Source organism: Protopterus annectens, chromosome 10.part0 (genome assembly GCF_019279795.1).
Source record: "Protopterus annectens isolate FY-2018-M chromosome 10.part0, PAN1.0, whole genome shotgun sequence".
NCBI classification, from domain to species: domain Eukaryota; kingdom Metazoa; phylum Chordata; order Ceratodontiformes; family Protopteridae; genus Protopterus; species Protopterus annectens.
In genome coordinates, this window is record NC_056744.1 from 595,826,100 (window position 1) to 595,838,877 (window position 12,778).

At 43.1% G+C, this 12,778-nt stretch overlaps 1 protein-coding gene across 2 annotated transcripts in view; it reads right to left on the minus strand.

Moving 5' to 3' along the window:
* The window catches only part of KDM4A (lysine demethylase 4A), a 2,334,711-nt gene that overhangs the window by 2,064,647 nt on the left and 257,286 nt on the right, over positions 1 to 12,778 (minus strand). For both annotated transcript variants that reach the window (XM_044085421.1, XM_044085420.1), the window contains exon 5: positions 5,842 to 6,035. In XM_044085421.1, the coding sequence (XP_043941356.1) occupies positions 5,842 to 6,035 (194 nt within the window). The remainder of the gene's footprint in view (positions 1 to 5,841; positions 6,036 to 12,778) is intronic.

A 12,778-nucleotide genomic window follows, 5' to 3' on the forward strand; every position in this document is an offset into this window, starting at 1 on the left:
GCTGCTTCAAATGCAGAAAGCTTTTCCAAACCAAAATTAAGATTGCAACTAGGAGGCACCTGTTTCCTAGGAGGCTTGGTAAGCAACAACAGCCCTTTCAAAAACATGTTCACATGAGACTACACTAAAAGAAAGAGAGGTATCCAAGGGCAGACATTCTGAAATCGCCAACAAATGAACCTTCATGGAGGAGTAAGATAGGCCAGAAGATACCAAATGCACACAAATACTACAGAACCAGAGAAACACTACCCCTCAAAGGGTGATAGTTTTGGTCTTGGCAAGAACTTGAAAATCTTTTCCATTTATTAATATACGACTTTCTAGTAGCAGGCCTGCTATATGTCCTCGGAAAATAATTGTCTAGAAGGTCCTAAGATTCCATCATCCAGGAAATTAGTTGCAGTTGTCTGGGGATGGGATGCATCAATGCCCCTTGTCCTGAGTATGTCCAGTCTGAAGAAGCTTGTGGCAAGTGCCCTTGGACATTTACAATACAAAGGAGAACCGCTGTAACTGGATCCAGTAGGAAGGCAACATAACAATCTTTGGAGAGTTCGTCTGAATACTCAGAATAACCCTGGATATTAGTGGAAAACCACACAGGGACATTCCTATCCAAGGAAAACAGAGTTTTCTCATGGAGCCCCAGAGCAAAATTTTGCCAACTGATTGTGAATGAAGGCAAAAAGATCTACATGTGGTGTTCCCCCCTAAACTAGATCAAGTTCTAGAAAATCCCCTGGATTCAGTTTTCATTTGCGAGGGCCTGGCCTGGACCTGCACAGCTTGTCTACCAGAAAATTTTGCTCTGGTGGTGTGAAGGTGCCTGTAGAGCGAAACTGTGTTAAAGAGTCAATATCCTGGGTTACTGTAGCTAGTCAGCACAGGGAGCAAGTTCTGCACCCCCCCCCCCCATGTTTGTTTGTGTACCTCTCACACTGGTGTTGTCTGTAAATACTTATAACAGTCCTGGAGACAATGGATGATTGCACTAAAATGCACTTAACACTCGAACATCTGTTTAACTTTTTATGTTTTTTCCATCTTTTCTGTTCCAAAAGACCAATTTTATCCCCATATACACTGCTCCATAAGCAAAGTCTGCTGTTACAGACTGGAGCTGAAAAGGAAAATTGGTCTCTTCCTTACAAAATCGCCCATTTCACAAACTCCAAAATTGGAATCTGGAAAGACAGGGTATGATGTTGGGAATATACATATTTTAGGTACTATGGAATTTTTCTCATGTGGAATTTTGCCAAATGGAATCACGAGAATCAAAGATGCCAAGACCAGATTCCAGAGAAATTCCCAGGCTGAGACAGAAGCCAAAGTGGAAAAATTAGCTAGATACAGATCTTATTCTTCCAGTAAAAGAAAAGCTGTTTAAACTGAAGTATCTAGGAGACACACAAAAACATATTCCCATGAGAAAGAATCATGAAAGACTTTTGGATAGTGTCCTGAAACCCCAGTCTGTGCAGGAGATATCTCACCCAAATGAGCGGTTCATAACACTGATAATGGCTCTGCAAAGATGCAAGTTGTCTAAATATGGAAAATATGAATACATTGCAAAGATAAGCAAGTCATCTAAAATAAGGAAAATGTAAATACTTTGCAGTCTGCAGTAGCCTTTGACAAACTAAACAATTTGCAAATACCATTAGAGCAGTGGCTCAACCAAAAGGTAATACAGAGAACAGACAGAGTGACCCCAGACACAGAAAACCTTAAGAAACATCTGAAATCTGGATCTATAGGAATATGATAAGCATTTTTTTAAATCTAAGGTCACCAAAAAACTCAAAAGGAGAATGAGGGGTAAAAAGCAGCAAAGGGATAGCATTTTGAACTTGGACTTTGGCACTGTGACAATCTGGTTTAGAAAGGAAAGATTCAGAACTGGTCTCCAAAAATCTTTCTTTTGGCATCAGAAATATTCTTGAGTTAAACTCCTCCTAGCTGAGGAGGAGGATCTATAAACCCCCCTGTGTCAGCAGGTGCTAAATGACAGGAGAGACAAGAGGAGTTTGATCTGGTGGATGAAGGAGCATCTCTTGAAGAGGAGGGACAGACTCCCACTACCATCTGTAACATAGACGGATTACCTTCAGAACCCATCTGCTGGAAACTCTTTCAAAAGAGAGAAACAGAGGTTCACACTTTCTGAAAGTATTACAGGTTTTGTCAGGCTAGGAAGGGCAGAGGAATCTTTGGATAGTCATTCAAGCTTATTAAACTGTCCTTTGTTTCTTTTTGGAACCTCCCTGCTATTGCCTTTTAAATATTTACTTACCAGCAGCTTGCCATGTTTGTCCATTTTGCTTTTTTAAACCCCTTCACAAAGTTAGAGAAGGAAGGCTGAAAAATCTGAGAAATTCCCCGAATCAGCTTACCTCTCTCACCACAGTTTTAAGGACCTCTGCAGCAGATGGTCCAAAAACTAACTCTCTGAGGGAGAGCTCAAAATTTCAGCTTAGACATCCTCAAGAATATTTTGAAAATGCAAATCAAGCAAACCTCTTCATAACAGTTCAGACAAATCCAGTTGCAGTAAAATACAAGTCTTCAGAGACAGTGGAATGTCACTATATTTCCACTGAAATAACTAACTCATGCTGGAAATAATTTTAGAAAAAGAGAATCCTTCAAAGAGGCTGGCAGAAGCCACACTTTTCTCAGAATCCAAATCAGAAAACTGAGGAGAAAACACTGAAGTTGCCCATTCACAATCAGTTTGCAGTTCAAAATCTTGAACCTCTTCAGAAAATGAGGAATTCCCTTTTCTCTTGCCAGAAACAACTGAAATGGAAGGGTCAGGAGCCTGAACTAATCGCAATAAGTCACCTCTGCCTAAATTAACTGAAACCACCCATGCCTAAATTAACTAAGACAGGAGAATATATAAGTTTTTGCTTCTTTTTGACAGGAGTAACTGAAGCAGACCCACTTTTTCCAGCACCCCTCCCAAAAAGGAAATCAATTCTGGCTAGGCAAAAAGAAATTCCCTGCTCCCTTTTCCAGGGCCAACAAGAATGGTTCTCCCTTCTCCACCAAGAGCACTCCAGTAGTCACACAGAAGTGCCCAAACGATGGTCTACTGTGCCTGTAGGACTACACCTGAGGAAGCAAATACAAAAAGATAAACAATATGAGGAACCAAAAATGTCCACAGCAGTGTCACCTATCTGTAATTATCAGCTTGATGAGGTGCCAAAGGCTATTTATTAATGTTCTTCTTTTTTTTTGGCTGAAAGAAGGAAGAACTTTGGAACCGGCAGGTCACTGCATGGTAAAACCAAAAAAGATACCAGATTCCCAGGGAAGCCTGAAAACTGCAATCAGTAAAACAGGTAAGAAGTATAAAAAAATCCACTTTAAACATTTACCCCAGGCCCAAAAGTAAAACACAACTTTTCCCAAGGAAAAAGTAGTTTTGAAACAGTTTTAACAACTTTTTTTCCACAAGATTTGCAAGTGATGCTCCTGTTTAAAACTTACTAAAAGTCAAGCGACAGTCAATAAAATACTTTTTTCCTAGCTTAAAAAAGAATTTCACAGAACAGAAAAAAAGTTCACTTTCTGTCATTAAGTAAAATGTGGAAGTTTTTTTTTTCCTGAAGGGGACATACCTGCCCAGCAATGGAAAGCATTGGCTGACCATCAATCCTTGAAATCCCGAAGAGAAGCACTCTTTGGCAGCACTCTTTCTTCAGCTCAGCTTGAGCTAAATAATAAATAGTTTTGGCACAGGAAGGTGCCCTTGAAGCTGGCAGGCTGTTATATCCTATGCAGGATATAGCCCATAACTAATGCAATAGCCTTAGCTTTAACAATATGAACAATCTCCGTTGCCTTGGCCAAAAAAAGGGTCTCTCATGTTTAACATTTAACAATACTCCCGATGGAATGGCATCCCACCCTCTGGACAAATAAATGGGAGGAGTTGTACAACAAAGTAAAAATTAAGCAGATGTGTGATATTTTTTAATCATTTACAGGAAAATGTCTGAACTAAGTAGCCAGGTGGAAAGAGAAAGAAATCATCTGGCTCAATCGGTCTGCTAAAACACTGAAATCACCTGACACATGGACAGCTGTCAAATGGATGGTAAGGGACAGAAGGAGAAGGACCGGGTTCATGTTTAGTTTCCTTGAGCAATGGAGGGATCAGAGGATACTGCATATCCAAAAATATGCAGCCACATCCCAAATACTCATCAAGTAATGTTAAAATGCTCTCAAATGCAGACTGGCAGCCTGGATCACCAAGATGATGGCTGACATGTAATCCAAAATCTTGTAGAAGACCATTGCAGTCAAAGAAATTGAGCTACCACTGACCGAAAGAAACTTTCTTTTAAATTTATTGAGGTCAACAAAAACCCTTTCTAAATCGTGCCTAAAAAGCACATAGAAACACTTTTGGGTTGATTTCTGATCTTCTCTTGCTAAATATATAGATTCAAAAAATCTAAACACACACAGACACACACAAAGAGACACACGCACACACACAGACAGATGCACGCGCGCACACACACACACACACACACACACACACACACACACACACACACACACACACACACACACACACTATGCGAGTGTGTTACCATTCCCCACCACAGTTTGGATTATGGAGTTGCATAAATGCTTTCATTGCCAGGATATCAGCGAGAACTCAAAATCGCCATCATCATCTTTACTGACAGCTTGTCCAGATGGCTCTTGCCCTAACTTGATCTGGTTATTCCCCTACTACTATTATGCATGTAATGAAAGAAGATTCCTTAGTGCCTAGCCAGAATGGATTCCCTCTCACTAGGGGCAGAGTGCTTGTAAAATGGGAGCTGGAGTCCAATATGGGGAAACTTGATGGTCATCACGTAGAAGGGTGTGGGGTGGGGGGAGTGTTTACGAAAAAAAATGCCTGAAATCTTAGCAGCACAGCAAAATTTTGTCCCCCACAAAATGTGTAACAACTTCTCTCTAGAGCCTAGAATACATTATTGAAGTTCCTTCACACACACTAAACACCAAAATCATGAAAAAATACACTTTTAACACATATATTAAATTCTCTGAGAACAGCAGGACATAAACAAAGTTGAAGCAAAAATACTGAAAATGCCACCAAGTCCCTTGCTGACAAAAATATATCCTGTCACAAGAATGTTAGTATTAAACTCTGAAATTACCTTCCTCCATAAAGAACCACACAGCTTTACTAATAAAATAAAAATACTATAGCCAATATTGAGATGCTACATTAAGACACCAGCACCAACTGTAATACAGGCTTAGGAATGCCTGTAATAATAAGCAAGTTGCTGTTGCCATCTAGTAGCCAAACCAAAAAAACTGGATGAAAAAGATATTTATTGTTAGGATACTCTGTCAACAGGGATGTCAGGGTGAAAATATATACTAGTAATTTACTGAGAACAAATACAAATGTGTTTGGTACAATGAACATCAAATCATAACCCTTCAAAATGGTTTCATTAATTACTAAAATGTGGTTAATCCCAAGGAGCTGATTTTACCAGCAAGAGAGTAAATCACGTTTTGTAATGAGCTCGAATCTTGACAAAAGGTATAAACAATGAGGAGCCGTTTACATTTTAAACAGTCATATCAAATTTCCAAGTGACTGAAATGAAACAAGACTCTTTTCTGACACAGAGCAATATCTCAGATTAATCAAATATAAAATAGTGGAACAGGGTAGAACCACACTTACAATGCAGAACAAAAAGTCAAAACAGTTTATAAAACCTATAGTGTGTTAAGTCTTTCACCACACACACACACTTAGAACCAGTGTATTACCATGATTTTGGTTCTCCGAAGTGCAAGTAGTTGATGCTGTACAGATCCATGTCTTCAGTATGCCAAGCAAAAGAAGTCTTCCACATGCCAAAGTAAAGATATGGAGTGTTCACCCCTTCAATTGTAATACCACTCTCATTCTCAACTGTGTCAAGTATTGTGTTGAGTCGCCCAATGTTCCACTCATCCACATCCTGTAAAAAGGCAAATAGGTTATTTAAGAGGTTGTTAACAGAGTTTACAAGTGTAAAACTATCTCAATAGATGTGTAGATGGTATGTGCAACACATTACATAATATAGTAATTCTTAGTGTTTGCTGCTACAGATCTCTATGTTATCAAGAGAGTCTTGTACACCTTCCTTCTTGGGCTGTTTCACTCTCATTTCTCTTCTACAACTGCAGGTCAGTTAAACCTTCATCAAATCTACCTACGTCTGGAACCTCTGCTGTACAGTACTTTTACTCGCATCTTCTAAGGTTGACTCCCCCCAAAGATGAACCTAACAAGCAGCTCACGGCTTCTTTACTGTATTCACCTTTCTGTACATTTCCTTCTTTATGGAAATTAGCAATGGCTATATGCATACTTAGTACCTTAGCCCTAGCAGACCTGTTTACTTACTTCCCCTTCTCTTAGTAAGCTCCATGAGAAGATTGCAGTTAACCAATTGCAACATTACCAGCAACATTCTAAACTTCAATTTCAGACTCAATATGGTTCCAATAACGGACTTGGTGATACACTCTCACTCTCCCTTCTGCATCACTACTAACCATCTGTGGAAAAATGTTCAAGATCTACAAGACAGTTTTCTGTATATAAGTAAATTAAAAAAAACAAACTTTTGACAACATGTATCATCTTTACCGGTGCAACACAGCTCAAGTCTAACAGTCTTGCCAAGGGTTGTGTAACAGGAAACTCACTTATCTGATAGTTTCATACCTATAGGTATATCAGCAATTCCCCTTCCATTGCAGATGTTTCTCTATTGGTGCACTCAAAGTACTGCTCTTAGTTGCCATTTATTTTCAATATTATGACCTGATCAGTGACCACTTATAAGAGTGCATTCAATTGTTCATTTGTTCAATCATCTACAACTATGTACTCACATAAATCTAGGGTATCACACTAGCTCCCTTTAGACAGTATTGTTGCTTTCCATTTTACCTCAGGACTCTGTCAAACTGCACACTATCTATGAGCTACTTACTGTGGAAAGATTAAATTAGTTGTAAAGTTAAACTCTTATTGAAATATTTACCAACTTCTTAGCTTTCTCACTGCCATGCAACCCCCAAGTCTGCAGATCTGCACACGCACAGACTTATTATCTACTGCAAATCTGATTGGCGATTGTTTTGCTGCTCCTTTTTTCCGTTTTGCCACTTGTGTAATGAAGAAAAGGGGGGCCAGAGGGAGAGGGAAGTTTTCGCCACTTACATGTTCTATGGTAGTTTTAGTACTCTAGTGTTACATATCCTCTTCCTCACTCTATGCAGATACTAGCCCTTACCACTACAGAACCTATGGTCCAATCACTACATCCCTGCATTCAAGAATGTAAGGACCTCAACCAGTTTAGCTATCAAGCAGATTGCAGATGCACATTGTTGCTTATTGCTTACTATCTTGCTTGACCTTGGGACTACTTCTGGTACTTCGAGTGCTTCACAATTAACTTTTTTCCTTAACATATTTCATATTAGCATATCCCAACCCATTAATTACATCAAGACATTTAACACACAGTAAACTCTCAGGTAATCAGCACCCATGGGGATTGGTAGATGCCGGATAAATAGAAGTTATGTTCTTACCATAACGTTCCATGTTAGTTGTCTTCTTCTCGCCTTCTTTCTTGCTGGATGGGTTCGGAGCCGACCTCGGCTCCGACTCGGCCACTCTAAAAGCTCGAGAGTTGGTTCCACCGGCTCGAGGCTCCCCTTCTATCCCACAATGCTAGGCGGTATTACCTCAGATCTCGTTTGTATGCTAGGCCCAGCCAAAAAGTAACTCCAGAACCACTGGAAAAGGGAAAAACCCACCTCTATAAAAGGAAGGGAGGAAGGTGACCTGAAACCTGATGAAAGGAATATATGCAAAGTATAGCATATACCTATATACAATAGAGGTGGTAGAAAAAGAGGTCACAATCAAACTCCTCTAGGTCTGTCCAGGCTAGGGGGAAGGAGGGTGGGACGCAAGAAAGAAAGACAACTAACATGGAACGTTATGGTAAGAACATAACTTCTATATGTTAAGTTGTCCATCTCGCCTTCATTCTTGCTGGATGGGACCGCGTCCCTAGCACCTTGTCCCGGGTGGCCTATCGGAACAGACTCTTGAGAACAGTTGAACCAAAGTTAGCTCTATGTCTAGAAGCTAAATCCAACTTATAATGAGAAATGAAAGTGTGAGGAGTAGCCCAAGTAGCCGCTGCACAAATGGTGTCAATAGGCAGTCTGTCTTGGAAGGCTATAGAAGTAGCCAAAGCTCTGGTGGAGTGGGCCTTAGGTTTGTTAGGCAGCTTTTGGTGTCTAATTTTGTAAACAAAGGAAATCAGAGATGTTAGCCATCTGGAGAGTGATACCTTCGAAACTGAAAGTCCCTTTCTGCCTTCTGCATAAGAGACAAACAATTGGTCAGTTTTCCTGATCTGTTTGGTTCTATCCAAATAATACCTTAACTGACGATGAACATCTAACCAATGCAATTTTTGTTCAGACCTGTTAGAAAATTTAGGAAAAAACACAGGGAGGTCAATGGTTTGATTTAGGTTAGACGCAGAGGCTACTTTAGGTAAAAAGGATGGATTGGTTCGTAAGGATACTCTGTCTTTATGAAACAATAGATACGGAGGTCGACTGCTGAGTGCATGAAGTTCTGAGACCCTTCTAGCTGAAGTAATAGCTACCAGAAAGAGAGTCTTCCAGGATAGCAATTTCAATGAACAGGAAGCTGCAGGTTCGAAAGGGGGAAGAATCAAAGATGTGAGAACTAAATTAAGGTCCCAAGAAGGAGGAGGATTTCTTATAGGAGGTCTGAGAAGAAAAACTCCCTTCAAAAAAGCTTTGCAAAGCCTGTGAGACATGATGGCAGAATCTGAAATGCCCACATGAAAGTTAGAAATAGCTGCCAATTGAACTTTAAGAGTAGAAGGAGATGAACCTGCATGGAAGAGTTCAGCTAGAAAATCAAGGACTATCTGGATGGAAGCAGTGAAAGGATCTATGTCCCTTCCTTGAGCCCAATAGGCGAAACGTTTCCACTACTAAGATAAATCTTCCGAGTGGAAGATTTATGGGAAGCTATCAAAATATCTCGAACAGATTGAGATATTTGAGCAAGCCTGGCTAAGGTTGGAATTGGAGGAACCAAGCAGTGAGGTTCAGGGGAGGGAGCGATGTAACTGACCCGATTGATGGATCAAAAGATCTGGAACTAGGTCCAGATGCCAAGGTTGCTCCAACAGAAATTGATGTAGAAAGGGGAACCAAACCTGTCGAGGCCAGTAAGGAGCAATGAGGATCAGAGAGGCCTTCTGAGCGATAGCTTTCTGTATCATTTGAGAGATTAGTGGGAAGGGAGGAAATGCATACAGAAGTCCCCGGGGCCAAACTTGGACTAGAGCGTCTCTGCTGGTCTGGCCTGGTAACGGGAATAGGGTGAAATAATCTCTGCACTTGCTGTTTTGGGGAGTAGCAAAAAGGTCGCAGCAAGGCTCACCCCACTTGAGAAAAATTTTCTCCACAATAGAATCTTTCAGAGACCACTCGTGAGGCATGAGGATAGCTCTGCTCAACTTGTCCGCGATTTGATTGGACTTCCCGGGGATGTGCGTTGCTATCAGAAACCGCTGAGAAGAAATCGCCCATTGCCACAGTCTGAGTGCTTCTCGACATAGGGGATAGGACCTGGTTCCGCCTTGTTTGTTGATATACCACACTACAGACATATTGTCCGTCTGGATTGCTATCGTTCCCAAGGGAAGAGAGTCTTGAAGGGCTTGCAACGCTAAAAGCACTGCTCTCATCTCTAGAACATTTATATGCAAGTGGCATTCGTCTGGTTGCCATATGCCCTGGACAGTTCTGCCCTGATAATGCCCCCCCCCACCCGATCAGGGAGGCGTCCGTTGTCAGAGTAGCAACCGGAGGGGAAGGAACAAAGGGTCTTCCCAGGGAGAGCTGAGGGGAAGACATCCACCAAAGAAGATGATTCTTGCATGCTTGCGTAATCATAATGGTGTGGGACATCGGAAGTTGCTGGTATGACCATTGTGTGAAGAGCATCCATTGAAGGATTCTCATGTGGAATCTGGCTAATAGAAGTAGAGGGATAGCAGCCGCCATAATCCCCAGTACTTTCAGAACTAACCTGGCTTTGACTCTGTTGCTGTGGAAGAGAAGGGAGACCATTTTGCGTATGTCTGCTATTCTTTGATCTGTTAGTCTCGCAGACATGTTGACTGTGTCTAGATTTGCGCCTATGAAGGTAATAGCACGACAAGGCGACAAAACAGACTTTTCGCAATTTATTGATATGCCTAACTTTTGACAAATGCGAAAGGTGTAGTCTCTGGCCATTAGAAGAAGATGCTTGGTAGGAGCTGTGAGGAGCCAGTCGTCCAAATATGGAAACACCTGGAATCCTTGACGTCTCAGGTGAGAAGCTACCACTGCCATGCATTTGGTAAACACCCGGGGGAAAGTGGTGAGACCAAAGGGCAGGGCTCTGAATTGAAAGTGACTGGTTCCCAGCCGGAAGCGGAGAAATCTCCTGAAGCATCTGTTCATTTTTATATGATAGTACGCATCCTGGAGGTCTATAGAGCACATCCAGTTTTCCTTTCCCAAAAGGGGTAGGATGGATTGTAGCGTGACCATCAGAAATCTTGTTTTCTTGACCGACTTGTTCAAGATACTGAGATCAAAAATGGGTCTCCAGTCCCCTGTTTTCTTTGGAACCAAAAATAATTTGGAGTAGATTCCGGATCCTTGCTGGTCTGCTGGCACTGGCTGAATGGCTCTTTTTGCAAGCAACTTTGAAATTTCCAATGCTGCTTGATCCCTTTGAGCGGGTGGAACATCTGGAAGGGATTTTTTTGATTGATTTGGAATACGAAAGAACGGAATGGAATAGCCTTCGGAAATGGACTGTACCCACTTGTCTTGAGTTAGGGATCGCCAGGCTTCTGGGTACAGTGACAATCTTCCCCCGACTGCCTCCGAAGGTGGACAGTCGGGCAACACCTCAGGGATGCTGAAAGGGCTTATCGGAAAAGGTTTCTCGATTGCCCTGGTTCTGCGGACCCCCCCTGCCTCTAGGGTGACGTCTACCATTATTGTTCCCCCCTCTGCCTCTGGAGGGGAACCGACTCTGTGCGTCAGGCAAAGTCCCTTGAGATTGTTTGTGGAACCACATTTTCCCACTTTTCTGGCCTTTGGGGTAAGGCCTAGAAGGAGTAGAAAAACGGACTCCGATGGCAGAAAGAGTTTTGCCATCTGTCTCGCACCTCGTCAAAGTTTCTTTCACTTGAGGACCAAAGAGAGATGATCCATCAAACGGGGAATTAGTGAAAGACGTTTTAAAGGGGTCCGCAAAATTGCATAGCCGCATCCAGGCATGCCGGCGTAAGGCCACACCTGTCCCTGCGGCTCTGCTCGATCCATCAGCCGCATATGAAAGGAGGCGCATGGAGGAGTTAGCTATAGAATTTAGGGTAGCCAGCTGAGTGTTCACCTTGTCCTGAAAACCCGCAGCTGTAGGATCCTTCAACATGTCACTCGCTTCCTTGATCAAATCTCTTTGAAGACGAGTGAAATGGCATAGGTAGTTCAGCGAACGCATAGCAAAGGTCGCTGACGAAAACATCCGCTTCCCGTACCTGTCCATAGACCTAGATTCCTTGTTAGGAGGATGGACAGGCACCAAAGGATCAGCTAGTTCCTTCTTAGTGGCAGCAGCTACCACCATAGCATCCACAGAAACTCCCTTGGTCAGAAATTGTTTATCTGCTGGTGCTGTGATAAACTTCGAAGGTCTCCTGGGGGTGGGGTCCACTGAGTCAGGAGCCGTCCAAGCCTTTTTTGCTACCACCTGCATGAAGGGGTCAAAGGGGGGACACACCCAGGAGGTGGAAGGGCGAGAGCCAAACGCCTCAAGATACACAGATTCATCCTCTGAAGGGTTAAGGGCTGGCCAATTTCCCCTCTGTTTCAGGATTTCTAGAATATCTGCAAAGGAGACATCTTCAGAAGGGGAACGGGGGGAACCCTCGGAATCCTCTAAATCTGTGTCAGAGGTGACAGACTCAGGTGAGTCTATGTGCTTCCTCTTACACTTTCTCTTCCTAGGGGCTCCTGCCAATTCAGGAGAGGCCTCGGAAGAGGATGAGATCCCCACAGGGGATTCTTGAGGAGCTGGCTCTCTGCGGTCTGGGATGAGGGAGTGAGTAGACATAACCTGAGGCACCGAAGAGGGAGTGGCGGACGGAGCCGACTGTGGAGTTGAACCAGGTTCCAACACACTCCGCATGACCTCGAACGCACCCCTGTCAGGCAGAGCCAGAGGTCCCCGCTCCGAAAAGCTGAGAACCCCCCTCGGCACCGACAGTGATGGCTCCGAGGCCGATGTCAGAGCCGAACTCACCAGCGCCGATGCACCGAGAGGGAGAGCGTGGTCGGACAAGGGTCCGATGCCACTCACCCCCTCGGAGCCGACGAGGGAAGTCCGGCGCCGAGATTCTTCCAAGGAAGAAATCGGAGCCGACGACGGAGCCGAAGACAATTGTATCGGCTCCGACGCTACCACAGTCTCGGTTCCGAAACGCCCCGGCTCCGAGCTCAAAGGAGTCGGAGGAGGAACATTTTGAGGGACAGGGTCAAGCCTCGACTGATGAGTCGGGCTCTGAAGCATTTGGGCCAG